The 25,928-nt window shown below is 53.2% G+C and overlaps 1 protein-coding gene across 2 annotated transcripts in view; it reads left to right on the plus strand.

Annotated features, from left to right (window-relative positions):
- The window catches only part of LOC142484873 (uncharacterized), a 55,036-nt gene that overhangs the window by 14,564 nt on the left and 14,544 nt on the right, over positions 1-25,928 (plus strand). For both annotated transcript variants that reach the window (XM_075584103.1, XM_075584104.1), the window contains exons 2-3: positions 547-673; positions 5,427-5,513. In XM_075584103.1, the coding sequence (XP_075440218.1) occupies positions 547-673; positions 5,427-5,513 (214 nt within the window). The remainder of the gene's footprint in view (positions 1-546; positions 674-5,426; positions 5,514-25,928) is intronic.

Below are 25,928 nucleotides of genomic sequence, written 5' to 3' on the forward strand. Positions count from 1 at the left end.
CGTATGTAACAGTTACAGGTAATATATATTAGGCGTATGTAACAGTTACAGGTAATATATATTATAGGCGTACAGTATGTAACAGTTACAGGTGATATATATTATAGGCGCATGTAACAGTTACAGGTAATATAAATTATAGGCGCATGTAACAGTTACAGATAATATATATTATAGGCGTATGTAACAGTTACAGGTAATATATATTATAGGCGCATGTAACAGTTACAGGTAATATATATTATAGGCGTATGTAACAGTTACAGATAATATATATTATAGGCATATGTAACAGTTACAGATAATATATATTAAAGGCGTATGTAACAGTTACAGGTAATATATATTATAGGCGTATGTAACAGTTACAGATAATATATGTTATAGGCGTATGTAACAGTTACCGGTAATATATATTATAGGCGTATGTAACAGTTACAGGTAATATATATTATAGGCGTATGTAACAGTTACAGGTAATATATATTATAGGCGTATGTAACAGTTACCGGTAATATATATCATAGGCGTATGTTTATCTTCCAGCTGCTGGTCACGTTTGATGATGTTGCGATTTACTTCACAAAAGAAGAGTGGAAATGTCTAGAAGAATGGCAGAAAGACCTCTACAAGGACGTTATGATGGACAATTACCAGATGCTGGTGTCTCTGGGTGAGGAGGTGTGTGTGTGTGTCTCTGGGTGAGGAGGTGTGTGTGTGTGTCTCTGGGTGAGGAGGTGTGTGTGTCTCTGGGTGAGGAGGTGTGTGTGTCTCTGGGTGAGGAGGTGTGTGTGTGTGTGTCTCTGGGTGAGGAGGTGTGTGTGTCTCTGGGTGAGGAGGTGTGTGTGTGTGTGTCTCTGGGTGAGGAGGTGTGTGTGTGTGTGTGTCTCTGGGTGAGGAGGTGTGTGTGTGTGTGTCTCTGGGTGAGGAGGTGTGTGTGTCTCTGGGTGAGGAGCTGTGTGTGTGTCTCTGGGTGAGGAGGTGTGTGTGTCTCTGGGTGAGGAGGTGTGTGTGTCTGGGTGAGGAGGTGTGTGTGTCTGGGTGAGGAGGTGTGTGTGTCTCTGGGTGAGGAGGTGTGTGTGTGTGTCTCTGGGTGAGGAGGTGTGTGTGTCTCTGGGTGAGGAGGTGTGTGTGTGTGTGTCTCTGGGTGAGGAGGTGTTTGTGTGTGTTTGTCTCTGGGTAAGGAGGTGTGTGTGTGTGTGTCTCTGGGTGAGGAGGTGTGTGTCTCTGGGTGAGGAGGTGTGTGTGTGTGTGTCTCTCTGGGTGAGGAGGTGTGTGTGTGTCTCTGGGTGAGGAGGTGTGTGTGTGTCTCTGGGTGAGGAGGTGTGTGTGTCTCTGGGTGAGGAGGTGTGTGTGTGTGTGTCTCTGGGTGAGGAGGTGTGTGTGTGTGTGTCTCTGGGTGAGGAGGTGTGTGTGTGTGTGTCTCTGGGTGAGGAGGTGTGTGTGTGTGTCTCTGGGTGAGGCGGTGTGTGTGTGTGTCTCTGGGTGAGTAGGTGTGTGTGTCTCTGGGTGAGGAGGTGTGTGTCTCTGGGTGAGGAGGTGTGTGTGTGTCTCTGGGTGAGGAGGTGTGTGTGTGTGTGTGTGTCTGGGTGAGGAGGTGTGTGTGTGTGTCTCTGGGTGAGGAGGTGTGTGTGTGTCTCTGGGTGAGGAGGTGTGTGTGTGTCTCTGGGTGAGGAGGTGTGTGTGTGTGTCTCTGGGTGAGGAGGTGTGTGTGTGTGTCTCTGGGTGAGGAGGTGTGTGTGTGTCTCTGGGTGAGGAGGTGTGTGTCTCTGGGTGAGGAGGTGTGTGTGTGTCTCTGGGTGAGGAGGTGTGTGTGTGTGTGTCTGGGTGAGGAGGTGTGTGTGTGTGTGTCTCTGGGTGAGGAGGTGTGTGTGTGTCTCTGGGTGAGGAGGTGTGTGTGTGTCTCTGGGTGAGGAGGTGTGTGTGTGTGTGTGTCTGGGTGAGGAGGTGTGTGTGTGTGTGTCTCTGGGTGAGGAGGTGTGTGTGTGTGCGTGTCTCTGGGTGAGGAGGTGTGTGTGTCTCTGGGTGAGGAGGTGTGTGTGTGTCTCTGGGTGAGGAGGTGTGTGTGTGTCTCTGGGTGAGGAGGTGTGTGTGTGTGTGTGTGTCTCTGGGTGAGGAGGTGTGTGTGTGTGTCTCTGGGTGAGGCGGTGTGTGTGTTTGTGTCTCTGGGTGAGGAGGTGTGTGTGTGTCTCTCTGGGTGAGGAGGTGTGTGTGTGTGTGTCTCTGGGTGAGGAGGTGTGTGTGTGTCTCTGGGTGAGGAGGTGTGTGTGTGTGTGTCTCTGGGTGAGGAGGTGTGTGTGTGTCTCTCTGGGTGAGGAGGTGTGTGTGTGTGTGTCTCTCTGGGTGAGGAGGTGTGTGTGTGTGTGTCTCTGGGTGAGGAGGTGTGTGTGTGTGTGTCTCTGGGTGAGGAGGTGTGTGTGTGTGTGTCTCTGGGTGAGGAGGTGTGTGTGTGTGTGTCTCTGGGTGAGGAGGTGTGTGTGTGTCTCTGGGTGAGGAGGTGTGTGTGTGTGTCTCTGGGTGAGGAGGTGTGTGTGTCTCTGGGTGAGGAGAGGTGTGTCTGTGTGTCTCTGGGTGAGGTGTGTGTGTCTGGGTGAGGCGGTGTGTGTGTCTCTGGGTGAGGAGGTGTGTGTGTGTCTTTGGGTGAGGAGGTGTGTGTGTGTGTGTGTGTCTCTGGGTGAGGAGGTGTGTGTGTGTCTCTGGGTGAGGAGGTGTGTGTGTGTCTCTCTGGGTGAGGAGGTGTGTGTGTGTGTGTGTCTCTGGCTGAGGAGGTGTGTATGTGTGTGTGTTTCTGGGTGAGGAGGTGTGTGTTTGTGTCTGCGTGAGGAGGTGTGTGTGTGTGTCTCTGGGTGAGGAGGTGTGTGTGTGTGTGTCTCTGGGTGAGGAGGTGTGTGTGTGTGTGTCTCTGGGTGAGGAGGTGTGTGTCTCTGGGTGAGGAGGTGTGTGTGTGTCTCTGGGTGAGGAGGTGTGTGTGTGTCTCTGGGTGAGGAGGTGTGTATGTGTCTCTGGGTGAGGAGGTGTGTGTGTGTCGCTGGGTGAGGAGGTGTGTGTGTCTCTGGGTGAGGAGGTGTGTGTGTGTGTGTCTCTGGGTGAGGAGGTGTGTGTGTGTGTCTCTGGGTGAGGAGATGTGTGTGTGTGTCTCTGGGTGAGGAGGTGTGTGTGTGTCTCTGGGTGAGGAGGTGTGTGTGTCTGGGTGAGGAGGTGTGTGTCTCTGGGTGAGGAAGTGTGTGTGTCTCTGGGTGAGGAAGTGTGTGTGTGTGTGTCTCTGGGTGAGGAGATGTGTGTGTGTCTCTGGGTGAGGAGGTGTGTGTGTGTGTCTCTGGGTGAGGAGGTGTGTGTGTGTGTCTCTGGGTGAGGAGGTGTGTGTGTGTGTCTCTGGGTGAGGAGGTGTGTGTGTGTGTCTCTGGGTTAGGAGGTGTGTGTGTGTGTGTCTCTGGGTGAGGAGGTGTGTGTGTGTCTCTGGGTGAGGAGGTGTGTGTGTGTGTCTCTGGGTGAGGAGGTGGGTGTGTGTGTCTCTGAGTGAGGAGGTGTGTGTGTGTGTCTCTGGGTGAGGAGGTGTGTGTGTGTCTCTGGGTGAGGAGGTGTGTGTGTGTCTCTGGGTGAGGAGGTCTCTGGGTGAGGAGGTGTGTGTGTCTCTGGGTGAGGAGATGTGTGTGTGTGTGTGTCTCTGGGTGAGGAGGTGTGTGTGTGTCTCTGGGTGAGGAGGTCTCTGGGTGAGGAGGTGTGTGTGTCTCTGGGTGAGGAGATGTGTGTGTGTGTGTGTGTGTCTGGGTGAGGAGGTGTGTGTGTGTGTGTCTCTGGGTGAGGAGGTGTGTGTGTGTGTGTGTCTCTGGGTGAGGAGGTGTGTGTGTGTGTCTCTGGGTGAGGAGGTGTGTGTGTGTCTCTGGGTGAGGAGGTGTGTGTGTGTCTCTCTGGGTGAGGAGGTGTGTGTGTGTGTGTCTCTGGCTGAGGAGGTGTGTATGTGTGTGTGTGTGTTTCTGGGTGAGGAGGTGTGTGTTTGTGTCTGCGTGAGGAGGTGTGTGTGTGTGTCTCTGGGTGAGGAGGTGTGTGTGTGTGTGTCTCTGGGTGAGGAGGTGTCTGTGTGTGTGTCTCTGGGTGAGGAGGTGTCTGTGTGTGTGTCTCTGGGTGAGGAGGTGTGTGTGTGTCTCTGGGTGAGGAGGTGTGTGTGTGTCTCTGGGTGAGGAGGTGTGTGTGTGTCGCTGGGTGAGGAGGTGTGTGTGTCTCTGGGTGAGGAGGTGTGTGTGTCTCTGGGTGAGGAAGTGTGTGTGTGTGTCTCTGGGTGAGGAGATGTGTGTGTGTCTCTGGGTGAGGAGGTGTGTGTGTGTGTCTCTGGGTGAGGAGGTGTGTGTGTGTGTGTCTCTGGGTGAGGAGGTGTGTGTGTGTCTCTGGGTGAGGTGTGTGTGTGTCTCTGGGTGAGGAGGTGTGTGTGTGTCTCTGGGTGAGGAGGTGTGTGTGTGTCTCTGGGTGAGGAGGTGTGTGTGTGTGTGTGTGTGTGTGTCTCTGGGTGAGGAGGTGTGTGTGTCTCTGGGTGAGGAGGTGTGTGTGTCTCTGGGTGAGGAGGTGTGTGTGTGTGTCTGGGTGAGGAGGTGTGTGTGTGTGTGTGTCTCTGGGTGAGGAGGTGTGTGTGTGTGTCTCTCTGGGTGAGGAGGTGTGTGTGTGTGTCTCTGGGTGAGGAGGTGTGTGTGTGTGTCTCTGGGTGAGGAGGTGTGTGAGGTGTGTGTGTGTGTGTGTGTGAGGAGGTGTGTATGTGTGTGTCTTGGTGAGGTGTGTGTGTGTATCTTGGTGAGGAGGTGTGTGTGTGTGTCTTGGTGAGGAGGTGTGTGTGTGTCTTGGTGAGGAGGTGTGTGTGTGTGTCTCTGGGTGAGGAGGTGTGTGTGTGTGTCTCTGGGTGAGGAGGTGTGTGTCTGGGTGAGGAGGTGTGTGTGTGTGTGTCTCTGGGTGAGGAGGTGTGTGTGTGTCTCTGGGTGAGACGGTGTGTGTCTCTGGGTGAGGAGGTGTGTGTGTCTATTGGTGAGGAGGTGTGTGTGTGTGTCTCTGGGTGTGGAGAGGGGGGAAGAATGATCCCCCATCCCCCACCTCGTCCGTGATCCCCCATCCCCCACCTCGTCCGTGATCCCCCATCCCCCACCTCGTCCGTGATCCCCCATCCCCCACCGCGTCCGTGATCCCCCACCTCGTCCGTGATCCCCCATCCCCCACCTCGTCGTGTGATCCGTGATCCCCCACCTCGTCCGTGATCCCCCACCTCGTCCGTGATCCATGATCCCCCACCTCGTCCGTGATCCGTGATCCCCCACCTCGTCCGTGATCCGTGATCCCCCACCTCGTCCGTGATCCCCTTTTTGCATTTGGCTTTCCTTCGTGTTTGCAATGTCCAGGTATGTCCGTTTAGTATACAGGGAATCTAATGTCTCTTGTCTAATACGCAGGCAAAACTGAGCCCGCTTCGGAGACGCCACCGGTGCAGGACACACGGCGCTGGAACCAGTGGGACTTCTCCGATTGTACCTACGATGGTAAGTAATGTACTCGTCGCACGGCGGTTTTATTAGAAACCGTAGACTTGAATTCGTCTTCTTCTCCCCACTCCTGTGTGGCGCGTTCCCGTTCCTAAAGGTGTGTCCGTCGCCGGGCTCTCTATCTGCAGGTGTTTTATTAAAGGGAATTAATCTTCTTCTCCCCCCTCCTGTGTGGCGCGTTCCCGTTCCTAAAGGTGTGTCCGTCGCCGGGCTCTCTATCTGCAGGTGTTATATTAAAGGGAATTCATCTTCTTATCCCCACGCCTGTGTGGCGCGTTCCCGTTCCTAAACGTGTGTCCGTCGCTGGGCTCTCTATCTGCGGGTGTTATATTAAAGGGAATTCATCTTCTTCTCCCCACGCCTGTGCGGCGCGTTCCCGTTCCTAAAGGTGTGTCCGCCGCCGGGCTCTCTATCTGCAGGTGTTATATTAAAGGGAATTCATCTTCTTCTCCCCACGCCTGTGTGGCGCGTTCCCGTTCCTAAAGGTGTGTCCGTCGCCGGGCACGCTGTCTGCAGGTGTTATATTACAGGGAATTCATCTTCTTCTCCCCACGCCTGTGCGGCGCGTTCCCGTTCCTAAAGGTGTGTCCGTCGCTGGGCTCTCTATCTGCGGGTGTTATATTAAAGGGAATTCATCTTCTTCTCCCCACACCTGTGTGGCGCGTTCCCGTTCCTAAAGGTGTGTCCGTCGCCGGGCTCTCTATCTGCAGGTGTTATATTAAAGGGAATTCATCTTCTTCTCCCCACGCCTGTGTGGCGCGTTCCCGTTCCTAAAGGTGTGTCCGTCGCCGGGCACGCTGTCTGCAGGTGTTATATTACAGGGAATTCATCTTCTTATCCCCTCGCCTGTGTGGTGCGTTACCGTTCCTAAAGGTGTGTCCGTCGCCGGGCTCTCTATCTGCAGGTGTTATATTACAGGGAATTCATCTTCTTCTCCCCACGCCTGTGTGGCGTGTTCCCGTTCCTAAAGGTGTGTCCGTCGCCGGGCTCGCTGTCTGCAGGTGTTATATTAAAGGGAATTCATCTTCTTCTCCCCACGCCTGTGTGGTGCGTTCCCGTTCCTAAAGGTGTGTCCGTCGCCGGGCTCTCTATCTGCAGGTGTTATATTAAAGGGAATTCATCTTCTTCTCCCCCCTCCTGTGCGGCGCGTTCCCGTTCCTAAAGGTGTGTCCGTCGCCGGGCTCTCTGTCTGCAGGTGTTATATTACAGGGGAATTCATCTTCTTATCCCCACGCCTGTGTGGCGCGTTCCCGTTCCTAAAGTTGTGTCCGCCGCCGGGCTCTCTGTCTGCAGGTGTTATATTACAGGGGAATTCATCTTCTTATCCCCACGCCTGTGTGGCGCGTTCCCGTTCCTAAAGGTGTGTCCGTCGCCGGGCTCTCTGTCTGCAGTGTTATATTAAAGGGAATTTATCTTCTTATCCCCACGCCTGTGCGGCGCGTTCCCGTTCCTAAAGGTGTGTCCGCCGCCGGGCTCTCTGTCTGCAGGTGTTATATTAAAGGGAATTCATCTTCTTATCCCCACGCCTGTGTGGCGCGTTCCCGTTCCTAAAGGTGTGTCCATCGCCGGGCTCGCTGTCTGCAGGTGTTATATTACAGGGAATTCATCTTCTTCTCCCCCCTCCTGTGTGGCGCGTTCCCGTTCCTAAAGGTGTGTCCGTCGCCGGGCTCTCTGTCTGCAGGTGTTATATTAAAGGGAATTCATCTTCTTCTCCCCACGCCTGTGTGGTGCGTTCCCGTTCCTAAAGGTGTGTCCGTCGCCGGGCTCGCTGTCTGCAGGTGTTATATTACAGGGAATTCATCTTCTTCTCCCCACGCCTGTGTGGCGCGTTCCCGTTCCTAAAGGTGTGTCCGTCACCGGGCTCTCTGTCTGCAGGTGTTATATTACAGGGAATTCATCTTCTTATCCCCACGCCTCTATGGTGCGTTCCCGTTCCTAAAGGTGTGTCCGTCGCCGGGCTCGCTGTCTGCAGGTGTTATATTACAGGGAATTCATCTTCTTATCCCCACGCCTGTGTGGTGCGTTCCCGTTCCTAAAGGTGTGTCCGTCGCCGGGCTCTCTATCTGCAGGTGTTATATTAAAGGGAATTCATCTTCTTCTCCCCCCTCCTGTGTGGCGCGTTCCCGTTCCTAAAGGTGTGTCCGTCGCCGGGCTCTCTGTCTGCAGGTGTTATATTACAGGGGAATTCATCTTCTTATCCCCACGCCTGTGTGGCGCGTTCCCGTTCCTAAAGGTGTGTCCGCCGCCGGGCTCTCTGTCTGCAGGTGTTATATTACAGGGGAATTCATCTTCTTATCCCCACGCCTGTGTGGCGCGTTCCCGTCCTAAAGGTGTGTCCGTCGCCGGGCTCTCTGTCTGCAGTGTTATATTAAAGGGAATTTATCTTCTTATCCCCACGCCTGTGCGGCGCGTTCCCGTTCCTAAAGGTGTGTCCGCCGCCGGGCTCTCTGTCTGCAGGTGTTATATTAAAGGGAATTAATCTTCTTATCCCCACGCCTGTGTGGCGCGTTCCCGTTCCTAAAGGTGTGTCCATCGCCGGGCTCGCTGTCTGCAGGTGTTATATTACAGGGAATTCATCTTCTTCTCCCCCCTCCTGTGTGGCGCGTTCCCGTTCCTAAAGGTGTGTCCGTCGCCGGGCTCTCTGTCTGCAGGTGTTATATTAAAGGGAATTCATCTTCTTCTCCCCACGCCTGTGTGGTGCGTTCCCGTTCCTAAAGGTGTGTCCGTCGCCGGGCTCGCTGTCTGCAGGTGTTATATTACAGGGAATTCATCTTCTTCTCCCCACGCCTGTGTGGTGCGTTCCCGTTCCTAAAGGTGTGTCCGTCGCCGGGCTCTCTATCTGCAGGTGTTATATTAAAGGGAATTCATCTTCTTCTCCCCCCTCCTGTGTGGCGCGTTCCCGTTCCTAAAGGTGTGTCCGTCGCCGGGCTCTCTGTCTGCAGGTGTTATATTACAGGGGAATTCATCTTCTTATCCCCACGCCTGTGTGGCGCGTTCCCGTTCCTAAAGGTGTGTCCGCCGCCGGGCTCTCTGTCTGCAGGTGTTATATTACAGGGGAATTCATCTTCTTATCCCCACGCCTGTGTGGCGCGTTCCCGTTCCTAAAGGTGTGTCCGTCGCCGGGCTCTCTGTCTGCAGTGTTATATTAAAGGGAATTCATCTTCTTCTCCCCACGCCTGTGTGGCGCGTTCCCGTTCCTAAAGGTGTGTCCGTCGCCGGGCACGCTGTCTGCAGGTGTTATATTACAGGGAATTCATCTTCTTATCCCCTCGCCTGTGTGGTGCGTTCCCGTTCCTAAAGGTGTGTCCGTCGCTGGGCTCTCTATCTGCGGGTGTTATATTAAAGGGAATTCATCTTCTTCTCCCCACACCTGTGTGGCGCGTTCCCGTTCCTAAAGGTGTGTCCGCCGCCGGGCTCTCTATCTGCAGGTGTTATATTAAAGGGAATTCATCTTCTTCTCCCCACGCCTGTGTGGCGCGTTCCCGTTCCTAAAGGTGTGTCCGTCGCCGGGCACGCTGTCTGCAGGTGTTATATTACAGGGAATTCATCTTCTTATCCCCTCGCCTGTGTGGTGCGTTCCCGTTCCTAAAGGTGTGTCCGTCGCCGGGCTCTCTATCTGCAGGTGTTATATTACAGGGAATTCATCTTCTTCTCCCCACGCCTGTGTGGCGTGTTCCCGTTCCTAAAGGTGTGTCCGTCGCCGGGCTCGCTGTCTGCAGGTGTTATATTAAAGGGAATTCATCTTCTTCTCCCCACGCCTGTGTGGTGCGTTCCCGTTCCTAAAGGTGTGTCCGTCGCCGGGCTCGCTGTCTGCAGGTGTTATATTACAGGGAATTCATCTTCTTATCCCCACGCCTGTGTGGTGCGTTCCCGTTCCTAAAGGTGTGTCCGTCGCCGGGCTCTCTATCTGCAGGTGTTATATTAAAGGGAATTCATCTTCTTCTCCCCCCTCCTGTGTGGCGCGTTCCCGTTCCTAAAGGTGTGTCCGTCGCCGGGCTCTCTGTCTGCAGGTGTTATATTACAGGGGAATTCATCTTCTTATCCCCACGCCTGTGTGGCGCGTTCCCGTTCCTAAAGGTGTGTCCGCCGCCGGGCTCTCTGTCTGCAGGTGTTATATTACAGGGGAATTCATCTTCTTATCCCCACGCCTGTGTGGCGCGTTCCCGTTCCTAAAGGTGTGTCCGTCGCCGGGCTCTCTGTCTGCAGTGTTATATTAAAGGGAATTTATCTTCTTATCCCCACGCCTGTGCGGCGCGTTCCCGTTCCTAAAGGTGTGTCCGCCGCCGGGCTCTCTGTCTGCAGGTGTTATATTAAAGGGAATTCATCTTCTTATCCCCACGCCTGTGTGGCGCGTTCCCGTTCCTAAAGGTGTGTCCATCGCCGGGCTCGCTGTCTGCAGGTGTTATATTACAGGGAATTCATCTTCTTCTCCCCCCTCCTGTGTGGCGCGTTCCCGTTCCTAAAGGTGTGTCCGTCGCCGGGCTCTCTGTCTGCAGGTGTTATATTAAAGGGAATTCATCTTCTCCCCAAGCCTGTGTGGTGCGTTCCCGTTCCTAAAGGTGTGTCCGTCGCCGGGCTCGCTGTCTGCAGGTGTTATATTACAGGGAATTCATCTTCTTCTCCCCACGCCTGTGTGGCGCGTTCCCGTTCCTAAAGGTGTGTCCGTCACCGGGCTCTCTGTCTGCAGGTGTTATATTACAGGGAATTCATCTTCTTATCCCCACGCCTGTGTGGTGCGTTCCCGTTCCTAAAGGTGCGTCCGTCGCCGGGCTCTCTATCTGCAGGTGTTATATTAAAGGGAATTCATCTTCTTCTCCCCCCTCCTGTGTGGCGCGTTCCCGTTCCTAAAGGTGTGTCCGTCGCCGGGCTCTCTGTCTGCAGGTGTTATATTACAGGGGAATTCATCTTCTTATCCCCACGCCTGTGTGGCGCGTTCCCGTTCCTAAAGGTGTGTCCGCCGCCGGGCTCTCTGTCTGCAGGTGTTATATTACAGGGGAATTCATCTTCTTATCCCCACGCCTGTGTGGCGCGTTCCCGTTCCTAAAGGTGTGTCCGTCGCCGGGCTCTCTGTCTGCAGTGTTATATTAAAGGGAATTTATCTTCTTATCCCCACGCCTGTGCGGCGCGTTCCCGTTCCTAAAGGTGTGTCCGCCGCCGGGCTCTCTGTCTGCAGGTGTTATATTAAAGGGAATTAATCTTCTTATCCCCACGCCTGTGTGGCGCGTTCCCGTTCCTAAAGGTGTGTCCATCGCCGGGCTCGCTGTCTGCAGGTGTTATATTACAGGGAATTCATCTTCTTCTCCCCCCTCCTGTGTGGCGCGTTCCCGTTCCTAAAGGTGTGTCCGTCGCCGGGCTCTCTGTCTGCAGGTGTTATATTACAGGGAATTCATCTTCTTATCCCCACGCCTGTGTGGCGCGTTCCCGTTCCTAAAGGTGTGTCCGTCGCTGGGCTCTCTATCTGCGGGTGTTATATTACAGGGAATTCATCTTCTTCTCCCCCCTCCTGTGTGGCGCGTTCCCGTTCCTAAAGGTGTGTCCGTCGCCGGGCTCTCTATCTGCAGGTGTTATATTACAGGGGAATTCATCTTCTTATCCCCACGCCTGTGTGGCGCGTTCCCGTTCCTAAAGGTGTGTCCGTCGCCGGGCTCTCTATCTGCAGGTGTTATATTAAAGGGAATTAATCTTCTTATCCCCACGCCTGTGTGGCGCGTTCCCGTTCCTAGAGGTGTGTCCGTCGCCGGGCTCTCTGTCTGCAGGTGTTATATTAAAGGGAATTCATCTTCTTCTCCCCACGCGTGTGCGGTGCGTTCCCGTTCCTAAAAGTGTGTCCGTCGCCGGGCTCTCTATCTGCAGTTGTTATATTACAGGGAATTCATCTTCTTCTCCCCCCTCCTGTGTGGCGCGTTCCCGTTCCTAAAGGTGTGTCCGTCGCCGGGCTCTCTGTCTGCAGTGTTATATTACAGGGAATTCATCTTCTTATCCCCACGCCTGTGTGGCGCGTTCCCGTTCCTAAAGGTGTGTCCGTCGCCGGGCTCTCTATCTGCAGGTGTTATATTACAGGGAATTCATCTTCTTCTCCCCCCTCCTGTGTGGTGCGTTCCCGTTCCTAAAGGTGTGTCCGTCACCGGGCTCTCTATCTGCAGTTGTTATATTACAGGGAATTCATCTTCTTATCCCCACGCCTGTGTGGCGCGTTCCCGTTCCTAAAGGTGTGTCCGTCGCCGGGCTCTCTATCTGCAGGTGTTATATTAAAGGGAATTCATCTTCTTATCCCCACGCCTGTGTGGCGCGTTCCCGTTCCTAAAGGTGTGTCCGTCGCCGGGCTCGCTGTTTGCAGGTGTTATATTAAAGGGAATTCATCTTCTTCTCCCCACGCCTGTGTGGCGCGTTCCCGTTCCTAAAGGTGTGTCCGTCGCCGGGCTCGCTGTCTGCAGGTGTTATATTACAGGGAATTCATCTTCTTCTCCCCCCTCCTGTGTGGCGCGTTCCCGTTCCTAAAGGTGTGTCCGTCGCCGGGCTCGCTGTTTGCAGGTGTTATATTAAAGGGAATTCATCTTCTTCTCCCCACGCCTGTGTGGCGCGTTCCCGTTCCTAAAGGTGTGTCCGTCGCCGGGCTCGCTGTCTGCAGGTGTTATATTACAGGGAATTCATCTTCTTCTCCCCCCTCCTGTGTGGCGCGTTCCCGTTCCTAAAGGTGTGTCCGTCGCTGGGCTCTCTATCTGCAGGTGTTATATTAAAGGGAATTCATCTTCTTATCCCCACGCCTGTGTGGCGCGTTCCCGTTCCTAAAGGTGTGTCCGCCGCCGGGCTCTCTATCTGCAGGTGTTATATTAATGGGAATTCATCTTCTTATCCCCACGCCTGTGTGGCGCGTTCCCGTTCCTAAAGGTGTGTCCGTCGCCGGGCTCTCTATCTGGCAGGTGTTATATTAAAGGGAATTCATCTTCTTATCCCCACGCCTGTGTGGCGCGTTCCCGTTCCTAAAGGTGTGTCCGTCGCCGGGCTCTCTATCTGCAGGTGTTATATTAAAGGGAATTAATCTTCTTATCCCCACGCCTGTGTGGCGCGTTCCCGTTCCTAAAGGTGTGTCCGTCGCCGGGCTCTCTGTCTGCAGGTGTTATATTAAAGGGAATTCATCTTCTTCTCCCCACGCGTGTGCGGTGCGTTCCCGTTCCTAAAGGTGTGTCCGTCGCCGGGCTCTCTATCTGCAGGTTTTATATTAAAGGGAATTCATCTTCTTATCCCCACGCCTGTGTGGCGCGTTCCCGTTCCTAAAGGTGTGTCCGTCGCCGGGCTCTCTATCTGCAGGTGTTATATTAAAGGGAATTCATCTTCTTATCCCCCCTCCTGTGTATTGTATTGTATGTCTTTATTTATATAGCGCCATTCGTGTATATAGCGCTTCACAGTAGTAATACATGTGGTAATCAAATAAATAACAGATAATATAAATAACAGATCATGGGAATAAGTGCTTTAGACATAAAAGTAACATTTCGGAAGAGGAGTCCCTGCCCCGAGGAGCTTACAGTCTAATTGGTAGGTAGGTAGAACGTACAGAGACAGTAGGAGGGAGTTCTGGTAAGTGCATCTGCAGGGGGCCAAGCTTTATGTGCCATGTGTTCAGAATAGCCACAGTGCTATTCATATGCTTCTTTAAGCAAGTGTGTCTTAAGGTGGGTCTTAAAGGTGGATAGAGAGGGTGCTAGTCGGGTACTGAGGGGAAGGGCATTCCAGAGGTGTGGGGCAGTCAGTGAAAAAGGTTTATGGCGGGAGAGGGCTTTAGATACAAAGGGGGTAGAAAGAAGACATCCTTGAGAAGAACGCAAGAGTCAGGATGGTGCATAGCGAGAAATTAGGGATGAGATGTAAGGAGGGGCAGAAGAATGTAAAGCTTTAAAAGTGAGGAGAAGAATGGAGTGTGAGATGCGGGATTTGATCGAAGCCAGGAGAGGGATTTCAGGAGGGGAGATGCTGAGACAGATCTAGGAAAGAGTAGAGTGATTCTGGCAGCAGCGTTTAGGATAGATTGTAGGGGAGACAGGTGAGAGGCAGGAAGGCCAGACAGCAGGAGGTTACAGTAATCAAGACGGGAGAGAATGAGGACCTGAGTCAGCGTTTTAGCAGTCGAACAACAGAGGAAAGGGCGTATCTTAGTTATATTGCGGAGGAAAAAGCGACAAGTTTTAGAAATGTTTTGAATGTGAGGGGCGAATGTGAGAGAGGAGTAGAGTGTGACCCCTAGGCAGCGTGCTTGGGCTACTGGGTGAATGATTGTAGTTCCAACAGTAATGTGGAAGGAGGTAGTAGGGCCAGGTTTGGGAGGAAGTATGAGGTGCTCTGTTTTAGCCATGTTGAGTTTAAGGCGTCGGAGGGCCATCCAGGATGATATAGCAGAGAGACATTCAGAAACTTTGGTTTGTACAGCAGGTGTAAGGTCAGGTGTTGAAAAGTATATTTGTGTGTCGTCAGCATAGAGGTGATAATTAAACCCAAAAGATGTTATTAGGTCACCTAGAGAGAGTGTGTACAGAGAAAAGAGAAGAGGTCCCAGGACAGAGCCCTGGGGTACCCACACAGAGAGATCAATAGAGGAGGAGGAGGAGGAGGAGGTGTTAGCAGAAGAGACACTGAAAGTACGATGGGAGAGGTAGGATGAGATCCAGGATAGAGCTTTGTTCCGAACACCAAGAGTATGGAGAATGTGGAGGAGAAGAGGGTGGTCCACTGTGTCAAATGCTGCAGAGAGGTCGAGTAATATGAGCAGAGTGTAATGACCTCTGTCTTTGGCAGCATGGAGGTCGTCAGTTATTTTAGTGAGGGCTGTTTCGGTGGAGTGAGCAGTAGATTGTAGAGGGTCTAGGAGAGAATAGGTGTTGAGAAAATGGAGCAAGCGAGAGAATACGAGACGTTCAAGGAGTTTAGAGGCAAAAGGCAGGAGGGAGACAGGTCGATAGTTAGAAAGACAGGTAGGGTCAAGCTTGCTGTTTTTGAGTAATGGTATGACTGTTGCATGTTTGAAGGAGGATGGAAAGGTCCCAGAGCAGAGGGAGGAGTTAAAAATGTGTGTAAGCGTAGGGATTATAGTAGGAGCTAGAGGTTTTAGGAGATGGGAGGGAATGGGGTCAAGAGGGCAAGTGGTAGAGGGAGAAGAGGCGATCAACAGCGACACATCCTCTGAGACAGTGGAAAAAGAGTCAAGGAAGGCAGGAGGAGAGTTAGGAAGAGGTGTTGGATGGGGGGAAGAAACAGAGGGGATGTTCTGCCGTATGGATTCCACCTTTTCCTTAAAATATTCAGCAAAGTCCTGAGCGGAGATGGAGGAAGGAGAGGCAGCTGAGGGTGGTTTGAGTAGAGTATCAAAGACAGAGAACAGTCGGCGTGGGTTAGACTTGTGCATGTTGATTAGTGCAGAAAAGTAGGCTTGTTTAGCTTGCGAGAGGGCAGAGTTGAAACAGGATAGCATAAGTTTGTAGTGAAGGAAGTCTGCGAGAGTGTGAGACTTCCTCCAGAGGCGTTCAGAGGAACGAGTGGAGGAACGCAGCATGCGCGTGTGGGAATTTAGCCAGGGTCTAGGGTTAGAAGGGCGAGGGCGGCAGAGAGAAAGCGGGGCATGTAGATCAAGAGACGAGGACAAGACAGAGTTGTACTTTCTGACCAGGTTGTCAGGGTCTGTAGCAGAGCTGAGAGAGGAGTGGGAGGAGCGTAAAGTGGACTCAAAGTCAGGTAAGTGAATAGAGCGCAGATTTCTGCAGAACCGGGGGGTAGATGGAGGTGGAGAAGGGGAGAAGCGAGATAAAGAGAATGAGATGAGATGATGGTCAGAGAGAGGAAAAGGGGAAATGGAGAAATCAGAGAGAGAGAAGTTTTTAGTGAAAACCAGGTATAAGTAGTGGCCATCCTTGTGGGTGCTGGCTGCAGTCCACTGTTGAAGGCCAAAAGAAGAAGTAAGAGAAAGAAAGCGGGAAGCCCAAGAGAGAGAGGGGTCATCAATGTGGCAATTGAAGTCCCCAAGGAGAAGAACAGGGGAGTCTGAGGAGAGAAAGAAAGAGAGCCAGGATTCAAAGTGAGAGAGAAAGGCAGAAGGGGGATGAGTAGAGGTAGGTGGGCGATAGATGACCGCCACATGAACAGGGAGAGGAGAGAAGATCTGGACAGTGTGAGCCTCAAAGGAGGGAAAAGCAAGAGAGGGGGGAATAGAAAGGGTTCGGTAATGGCAGAGAGAGGAGAGCAGGAGCCCCACGCCTCCACCCCTGCCATCAGGGCGTGGAGTGTGGGAGAAGGAAAGGCCACCGTAGGAGAGGGCAGCTTCCAGAGCAGAGTCAGACTGAGTGAGCCAGGTCTCAGTTATAGCAAAGAGAAGCAGAGAGTGAGAGAAAGAAGTCATGCACAGAGAGGAACTTGTTAGAGAGGGAGCGAGCATTCCAAAGGGCACAGGAGAAAGGGAGAGAGGAGGGAGGGTGGCAGGGGATGGGTATGAGGTTGGAGGGGTTGACACCAGAAGGAGTAGAAGTTGCATGTGGGAGGCGAGGACGAGAGCAAGTAGAAATAAGACAGGGACCAGGATTGGGAGAGATATCCCCAGAAGCAAGGAGGAGAAGCATGGATAGAAAGAGGATGTGTGAGGATGATTTGTAGGGGTGTGTTTTAGTGCAGGGGATATAGCTGTGTGGTGTCAGAGGACGCAGGTAAGAAAGGAGTTCATGTGAACTGAGAAGTGGGGAAGGAAGGAGAGATGGAGATATATGAATAGAGTTTGAGACATACTGAGGCTGGTAGAAAGAAGTGCATAATTTGAGAAGAAGTGAAGTCACAGCAAATATAAATGGTAAAGGCAGCATCACAGCAGTAATGATGCAGTCTGGTATAGGTGATATCCTCCTTTCCAGCGTAGTTCAAATGCAGGAATCAGGGCCAGATGGGGTGTCCACTTCTTCCTCACTTCTTTTGAACTTCCTTTTAAACTTCAGTTGTTCAGTAGACATGCCACTTATAATGGGCCACTGGGTTCTGGGTTTATATAGGCCACTGGGTTCTGACTGGGTTTATATAGGCCTAAAAGTCACATGACTGTGGTTCTGTCTGCTTAATTAGCACATCTGAGGCACATTCAAACAAATGGTTTTCTACACAGGGTGTTCCCTGCCTAGGTGGCAACACTTAATTTGATTAGGGGTAGACAGAAAACAGCATTCAAATATGGATTTTACCTAGCATTGGATCACTTGCATATACTATATAATACACACAGCAGAGGCTTCAATGAGGATTTAGAGATGGATTTTACCTAGCATTGGATCACTTGCATATACTATATAATACACACAGCAGAGGCTTCAATGAGGATTTAGAGATGGATTTTACCTAGCATTGGATCACTTGCATATACTATATAATACACACAGCAGAGGCTTCAATGAGGATTTAGAGATGGATTTTACCTAGCATTGGATCACTTGCATATACTATATAATACACACAGCAGAGGCTTCAATGAGGATTTAGAGATGGATTTTACCTAGCATTGGATCACTTGCATATACTATATAATACACACAGCAGAGGCTTCAATGAGGATTTAGAGATGGATTTTACCTAGCATTGGATCACTTGCATATACTATATAATACACACAGCAGAGGCTTCAATGAGGATTTAGAGATGGATTTTACCTAGCATTGGATCACTTGCATATACTATATAATACACACAGCAGAGGCTTCAATGAGGATTTAGAGATGGATTTTACCTAGCATTGGATCACTTGCATATACTATATAATACACACAGCAGAGGCTTCAATGAGGATTTAGAGATGGATTTTACCTAGCATTGGATCACTTGCATATACTATATAATACACACAGCAGAGGCTTCAATGAGGATTTAGAGATGGATTTTACCTAGCATTGGATCACTTGCATATACTATATAATACACACAGCAGAGGCTTCAATGAGGATTTAGAGATGGATTTTACCTAGCATTGGATCACTTGCATATACTATATAATACACACAGCAGAGGCTTCAATGAGGATTTAGAGATGGATTTTACCTAGCATTGGATCACTTGCATATACTATATAATACACACAGCAGAGGCTTCAATGAGGATTTAGAGATGGATTTTACCTAGCATTGGATCACTTGCATATACTATATAATACACACAGCAGAGGCTTCAATGAGGATTTAGAGATGGATTTTACCTAGCATTGGATCACTTGCATATACTATATACACACAGCAGAGGCTTCAATGAGGATTTAGAGATGGATTTTACCTAGCATTGGATCACTTGCATATACTATATAATACACACAGCAGAGGCTTCAATGAGGATTTAGAGATGGATTTTACCTGAGGAGAGAAGAAGGATAAGATCCATTAGGGTAAGAGTTCCTTCCTTTTAAACTTCAGTTGTTCAGTAGACATGCCACTTATAATGGGCCACTTGGAGATGGGCTGCTGTGTGGCACGTTCCCGTTCCTAAAGGTGTGTCAGTCGCCGGGCTCGCTATCTGCAGGTGTTATATTAAAGGGAATTCATCTTCTTATCCCCCCTCCTGTGTGGCGCGTTCCCGTTCCTAAAGGTGTGTCAGTCGCCGGGCTCGCTATCTGCAGGTGTTATATTACAGGGAATTAATCTTCTTATCCCCACGCCTGTGTGGCGCGTTCCCGTTCCTAAAGGTGTGTCCGTCGCCGGGCTCTCTATCTGCAGGTGTTATATTAAAGGGAATTCATCTTCTCCACCCTCCTGTGTGGCGCGTTCCCGTTCCTAAAGGTGTATCCGTCGCCGGGCTCTCTATCTGCAGATGTTATATTAAAGGGGAATTCATCTTCTTCTCCCCACTCCTGTGTGGCGCGTTCCCGTTCCTAAAGGTGTGTCCGTTGCCGGGCTCTATCTGCAGGTGTTATATTAAAGGGGAATTCATCTTCTTATCCCCACGCCTGTGTGGCGCGTTCCCGTTCCTAAAGGTGTCTCCGTCACCGGGCTCTCTATCTGCAGGTGTTATATTACAGGGAATTCATCTTCTTCTCCCCCCTCCTGTGTGGCGCGTTCCCGTTCCTAAAGGTGTGTCCGTCGCCGGGCTCGCTGTCTGCAGGTGTTATATTTCAGGGGGAATTCATCTTCTTATCCCCACGCCTGTGTGGCGCGTTCCCGTTCCTAAAGGTGTGTCCGTCGCCGGGCTCTCTATCTGCAGGTGTTATATTAAAGGGAATTCATCTTCTTATCCCCACGCCTGTGTGGCGCGTTCCCGTTCCTAAAGGTGTGTCCGTCGCCGGGCTCTCTCTCTGCAGGTGTTATATTAAAGGGAATTCATCTTCTTATCCCCACGCCTGTGTGGCGCGTTCCCGTTCCTAAAGGTGTGTCCGTCGCCGGGCTCTCTATCTGCAGGTGTTATATTAAAGGGAATTCATCTTCTTATCCCCACGCCTGTGTGGCGCGTTCCCGTTCCTAAAGGTGTGTCCGTCGCCGGGCTCTCTATCTGCAGGTGTTATATTAAAGGGAATTCATCTTCTTATCCCCACTCCTGTGTGGCGCGTTCCCGTTCCTAAAGGTGTGTCCGTTGCCGGGCGCTCTGTCTGCAGGTGTTATATTAAAGGGAATTCATCTTCTTATCCCCACGCCTGTGTGGCGCGTTCCCGTTCCTAAAGGTGTGTCCGTTGCTGGGCTCTCTGTCTGCGGGTGTTATATTAAAGGGAATTCATCTTCTTCTCCCCACGCCTGTGTGGCGCGTTCCCGTTCCTAAAGGTGTGTCCGCCGCCGGGCTCTCTATCTGCAGGTGTTATATTAAAGGGAATTCATCTTCTTATCCCCACGCCTGTGTGGCGCGTTCCCGTTCCTAAAGGTGTGTCCGTCGCCGGGCTCGCTGTCTGCAGGTGTTATATTAAAGGGAATTAATTTTCTTATCCCCACGCCTGTGTGGCGCGTTCCCGTTCCTAAAGGTATGTCCGTCGCTGGGCTCTCCGTCTGCGGGTGTTATATTAAAGGGAATTCATCTTCTTATCCCCCCTCCTGTGTGGCGCGTTCCAGTTCCTAAAGGTGTGTCCGTCGCCGGGCTCTCTATCTGCAGGTGTTATATTAAAGGGAATTCATCTTCTCCCCACGCCTGTGTGGCGCGTTCCCGTTCCTAAAGGTGTGTCCGTCGCCGGGCGCTCTGTCTGCAGGTGTTATATTACAGGGAATTCATCTTCTTCTCCCCCCTCCTGTGTGGCGCGTTCCCGTTCCTAAAGGTGTGTCCGCCGCCGGGCTCTCTATCTGCAGGTGTTATATTACAGGGGAATTCATCTTCTTATCCCCACGCCTGTGTGGCGCGTTCCCGTTCCTAAAGGTGTGTCCGTCGCCGGGCTCTCTATCTGCAGGTGTTATATTAAAGGGAATTCATTTTCTTATCCCCACGCCTGTGTGACGCGTTCCCGTTCCTAAAGGTGTGTCCGTCGCCGGGCTCGCTGTCTGCAGGTGTTATATTACAGGGGAATTCATCTTCTTATCCCCCCTCCTGTGTGGCGCGTTCCCGTTCCTAAAGGTGTGTCCGTCGCCGGGCTCTCTATCTGCAGGTGTTATATTAAAGGGAATTCATTTTCTTATCCCCACGCCTGTGTGACGCGTTCCCGTTCCTAAAGGTGTGTCCGTCGCCGGGCTCTCTATCTGCAGGTGTTATATTAAAGGGAATTCATCTTCTTATCCCCACGCCTGTGTGGCGCGTTCCCGTTCCTAAAGGTGTGTCCGTCGCCGGGCTCTCTATCTGCAGGTGTTATATTACAGGGGAATTCATCTTCTTATCCCCCCTCCTGTGTGGCGCGTTCCCGTTCCTAAAGGTGTGTCCGTCGCTGGGCACGCTGTCTGCGGGTGTTATATTAAAGGGAATTCATCTTCTTCTCCCCCTTCCTGTGTGGCGCGTTCCCGTTCCTAAAGGTGTGTCCGTCGCCGGGCTCTCTATCTGCAGGTGTTATATTACAGGGAATTCATCTTCTTATCCCCCCTCCTGTGCGGCGCGTTCCCGTTCCTAAAGGTGTGTCCGTCGCTGGGCACACTATCTGCAGGTGTTATATTAAAGGGAATTCATCTTCTTATCCCCACGCCTGTGTGGCGCGTTCCCGTTCCTAAAGGTGTGTCCGTCGCCGGGCTCTCTATCTGCAGGTGTTATATTAATGGGAATTCATCTTCTTATCCCCACGCCTGTGTGGTGCGTTCCCGTTCCTAAAGGTGTGTCCGTCGCCGGGCTCTCTATCTGCAGGTGTTATATTAAAGGGAATTCATCTTCTTATCCCCACGCCTGTGTGGTGCGTTCCCGTTCCTAAAGGTGTGTCCGTCGCCGGGCTCTCTATCTGCAGGTGTTATATTACAGGGGAATTCATCTTCTTATCCCCCCTCCTGTGTGGCGCGTTCCCGTTCCTAAAGGTGTGTCCGTCGCCGGGTTCTCTGTCTGCAGGTGTTATATTAAAGGGATTTCATCTTCTTCTCCCCACGCCTGTGTGGCGCGTTCCCGTTCCTAAAGGTGTGTCCGTCGCCGGACTCTCTATCTGCAGGTGTTATATTAAAGGGAATTCATCTTCTTATCCCCACGCCTGTGTGGCGTGTTCCCGTTCCTAAAGGTGTGTCCGTCGCCGGGCTCTCTGTCTGCAGGTGTTATATTACAGGGAATTCATCTTCTTATCCCCACGCCTGTGTGGCGCGTTCCCGTTCCTAAAGGTGTGTCCGTCGCTGGGCACACTATCTGCAGGTGTTATATTAAAGGGAATTCATCTTCTTATCCCCACGCCTGTGTGGCGCGTTCCCGTTCCTAAAGGTGTGTTCGTCGCCGGGCTCTCTATCTACAGGTGTTATATTAATGGGAATTCATCTTCTTATCCCCACGCCTGTGTGGTGCGTTCCCGTTCCTAAAGGTGTGTCCGTCGCCGGGCTCTCTATCTGCAGGTGTTATATTAAAGGGAATTCATCTTCTTCTCCCCCCTCCTGTGTGGCGCGTTCCCGTTCCTAAAGGTGTGTCTGTCGCCGGGCTCTCTGTCTGCAGGTGTTATATTAAAGGGATTTCATCTTCTTCTCCCCACGCCTGTGTGGCGCGTTCCCGTTCCTAAAGGTGTGTCCGTCGCCGGGCTCTCTATCTGCAGGTGTTATATTAAAGGGAATTCATCTTCTTATCCCCACGCCTGTGTGGCGCGTTCCCGTTCCTAAAGGTGTGTCCGTCGCCGGGCTCTCTGTCTGCAGGTGTTATATTACAGGGAATTCATCTTCTTATCCCCACGCCTGTGTGGCGCGTTCCCGTTCCTAAAGGTGTGTCCATCGCCGGGCTCTCTGTCTGCAGGTGTTATATTACAGGGGAATTCATCTTCTTATCCCCACGCCTGTGTGGCGCGTTCCCGTTCCTAAAGGTGTGTCCGTCGCCGGGCTCTCTATCTGCAGGTGTTATATTAAAGGGAATTCATCTTCTTCTCCCCCCTCCTGTGTGGCGCGTTCCCGTTCCTAAAGGTGTGTCCGTCGCCGGGCTCTCTATCTGCAGGTGTTATATTAAAGGGAATTCATCTTCTTATCCCCACTCCTGTGTGGCGCGTTCCCATTCCTAAAGGTGTGTCCGTCGCCGGGCTCGCTGTCTGCAGGTGTTATATTAAAGGGGGAATTCATCTTCTTATCCCCAGTCCTGTGTGGCGCGTTCCCATTCCTAAAGGTGTGTCCGTCGCCGGGCTCTCTATCTGCAGGTGTTATATTACAGGGAATTCATCTTCTTCTCCCCCCTCCTGTGTGGCGCGTTCCCGTTTTTAAAGGTGTGTCCGCCGCCGGGCTCTCTATCTGCAGGTGTTATATTAAAGGGGGAATTCATGTTAGTTTGCACAAAAACAACCGCACCAGAAACCTCGAATGTGCACTTGTCCGACTCCACCAAATGTAATGTGTTAAACCAACATCTGGCTGGTTCCGTTTCCTTGGAAAGGAAGAAGAATGATTGGTTTATCGGGCCCTCTGAATGGGGGGGTGGGCGCCTGTTTATGGGGCCCTCTGAATGGGGGGTGGGCGCCTGTTTATCGGCCCCTCTGAATGGGGGGTGGGCGCTTGTTTATCGGGCCCTCTGAATGGGGGTTGGGCGCTTGTTATCGGGCCCTCTGAATGGGGGGTGGGCGCTTGTTATCGGGCCCTCTGAATGGGGGGTGGGCGCTTGTTATCGGGCCCTCTCAATGGGGGATGGGCGCCTGTTTATTAGCTCTCTGAATGGGGGGTGGGCGCCTGTTATCGGGCCCTCTGAATGGGGGGTGGGCGCTTGTTATCGAACCCTCTGAATGGGGGGTGGGCGCCTGTTTATCGGCTCTCTGAATGGGGGTTGGGCGCTTGTTATCGGGCCCTCTGAATGGGGGGTGGGCGCCTGTTTATCGGCCCCTCTGAATGGAGGATGGGCGCTTGTTATCGGGCCCTCTGAATGGGGGGTAGGTGCTTGTTATCGGGCCCTCTGAATGGGGGGTGGGTGCTTGTTAACAAGCGCCCATCCCCCGTTCAGAGGGCTCGATAACAAGCACCCACCCCCCATTCAGAGGGCCCGATAACAAGCACCCACCCCCCATTCAGAGGGGCCGATAACAAGCGCCCATCCCCCGTTCAGAGGGGCCGATAACAAGCGCCCATCCCCCGTTCAGAGGGCTCGATATCGGCCCCTCTGAATGGGGGGTGGGTGCTTGGTTATCGGGCCCTCTGGGGGGTGGGCGCTTGTTATCGGGCCCTCTGAATGGGGGGTGGGCGCTTGTTATCGGGCCCTCTGAATGGGGGGTGAGCGCTTGTTATCGGGCCCTCTGAATGGGGGGTGGGCATTTGTTATCGGGCCCTCTGAATGGGGGGTGGGCGCTTGTTATCGGGCCCTCTGAATGGGGGATGGGCGCCTGTTATCGGGCCCTCTGAATGGGGGGTGGGTGCTTGTTATCGGGCACTCTGAATGGGGGGTGGGCGCTAGATATCGGGCCCTCTGAATGGGGGGTGGGCGCCTGTTTATCGGTCCCTCTGAATGGGGGGGGGGCGCTTGTTATCGGGCCCTCTGAATGGGGGGTGGGCGCTTGTTATCGGGCCCTCTGAATGGGGGGTGGGCGCCTGTTTATCGGGGCCTCTGAATGGGGGGTGGGCGCCTGTTTATCGGTCCCTCTGAATGGGGGGTGGGTGCTGGTTATCGGGCACTCTGAATGGGGGGTGGGCGCTTGTTTATCGGTCCCTCTGAATGGGGGGGGGCGCTTGTTATCGGGCCCTCTGATTGGGGGGTGGGCGCTTGTTATCGGGCCCTCTGAATGGGGGGTGGGCGCTTGTTATCGGGCCCTCTGAATGGGGGATGGGCGCCTGTTTATCAGCTCTCTGAATGGGGGGTGGGCGCCTGTTATCGGGCCCTCTGAATGGGGGGTGGGCGCTTGTTATCGAACCCTCTGAATGGGGGGTGGGCGCCTGTTTATCGGCTCTCTGAATGGGGGTTGGGCGCTTGTTATCGGGCCCTCTGAATGGGGGGTGGGCGCCTGTTTATCGGGCCCTCTGAATGGGGGATGGGCGCTTGTTATCGGGCCCTCTGAATGGGGGATGGGCGCTTGTTATCGGGCCCTCTGAATGGGGGATGGGCGCTTGTTATCGGGCCCTCTGAATGGGGGATGGGCGCTTGTTATCGGGCCCTCTGAATGGGGGATGGGCGCTTGTTATCGGGCCCTCTGAATGGGGGATGGGCGCTTGTTATCGGACCCTCTGAATGGGGGATGGGCGCTTGTTATCGGGCCCTCTGAATGGGGGATGGGCGCTTGTTATCGGACCCTCTGAATGGGGGATGGGCGCTTGTTATCGGGCCCTCTGAATGGAGGATGGGCGCTTGTTATCGGGCCCTCTGAATGGGGGGTGGGCGCTTGTTATCGGGCCCTTTGAATGGGGGATGGGCGCTTGTTATCGGGCCCTCTGAATGGGGGATGGGCGCTTGTTATCGGACCCTCTGAATGGGGGATGGGCGCTTGTTATCGGGCCCTCTGAATGGGGGATGGGCGCTTGTTATCGGGCCCTCTGAATGGGGGATGGGCGCTTGTTATCGGGCCCTCTGAATGGGGGATGGGCGCTTGTTATCGGGCCCTCTGAATGGGGGGTGGGCGCTTGTTATCGGGCCCTCTGAATGGGGGGTGGGCGCTTGTTATCGGGCCCTCTGAATGGGGGATGGGCGCTTGTTATCGGGCCCTCTTAATGGGGGGTGGGCGCTTGTTATCGGTCCCTCTTAATGAGGGGTGGGCGCTTGTTATCGGGCCCTCTGAATGGGGGGTGGGCGCTTGTTATCGGTCCCTCTGAGTGGGGGGTGGGTGCTAGATATCGGGCCCTCTGAATGGGGGATGGGCGCCTGTTTATCGGGCCCTCTGAATGGGGGGTGGGTGCTAGATATCGGACTCTCTGAATGGGGGTGGGCGCCTGTTTATCGGGCCCTCTGAATGGGGGATGGGCGCTTGTTATCGGGCCCTCTGAATGGGGGGTGGGTGCTTGTTATCGGGCCCTCTGAATGGGGGGTGGGCGCTAGATATCGGGCCCTCTGAATGGGGGATGGGCGCCTGTTTATCGGGCCCTCTGAATGGGGGGTGGGCGCCTGTTTATCGGGCCCTCTGAATGGGGGGTGGGCGCTTGTTATCGGGCCCTCTGAATGGGGGGTGGGCGCTTGTTATCGGGCCCTCTGAATGGGGGATGGGCGCTTGTTATCGGGCCCTCTGAATGGGGGGTGGGCGCTTGTTATCGGGCCCTCTCAATGGGGGATGGGCGCCTGTTTATTAGCTCTCTGAATGGGGGGTGGGCGCCTGTTATCGGGCCCTCTGAATGGGGGGTGGGCGCTTGTTATCGAACCCTCTGAATGGGGGGTGGGCGCCTGTTTATCGGCTCTCTGAATGGGGGTTGGGCGCTTGTTATCGGGCCCTCTGAATGGGGGGTGGGCGCCTGTTTATCGGCCCCTCTGAATGGAGGATGGGCGCTTGTTATCGGGCCCTCTGAATGGGGGGTAGGTGCTTGTTATCGGGCCCTCTGAATGGGGTGGTGGGTGCTTGTTATCGGGCCCTCTGAATGGGGGATGGGCGCCTGTTTATCGGGCCCTCTGAATGGGGGGTGGGTGCTAGATATCGGACTCTCTGAATGGGGGTGGGCGCCTGTTTATCGGGCCCTCTGAATGGGGGATGGGCGCTTGTTATCGGGCCCTCTGAATGGGGGGTGGGTGCTTGTTATCGGGCCCTCTGAATGGGGGGTGGGCGCTAGATATCGGGCCCTCTGAATGGGGGATGGGCGCCTGTTTATCGGGCCCTCTGAATGGGGGGTGGGCGCCTGTTTATCGGGCCCTCTGAATGGGGGGTGGGCGCTTGTTATCGGGCCCTCTGAATGGGGGGTGGGCGCTTGTTATCGGGCCCTCTGAATGGGGGATGGGCGCTTGTTATCGGGCCCT

The sequence above is a fragment of the Ascaphus truei genome, unplaced genomic scaffold (assembly GCF_040206685.1).
Source record: "Ascaphus truei isolate aAscTru1 unplaced genomic scaffold, aAscTru1.hap1 HAP1_SCAFFOLD_449, whole genome shotgun sequence".
In the NCBI taxonomy this organism is placed as follows: Eukaryota; Metazoa; Chordata; class Amphibia; order Anura; family Ascaphidae; genus Ascaphus; species Ascaphus truei.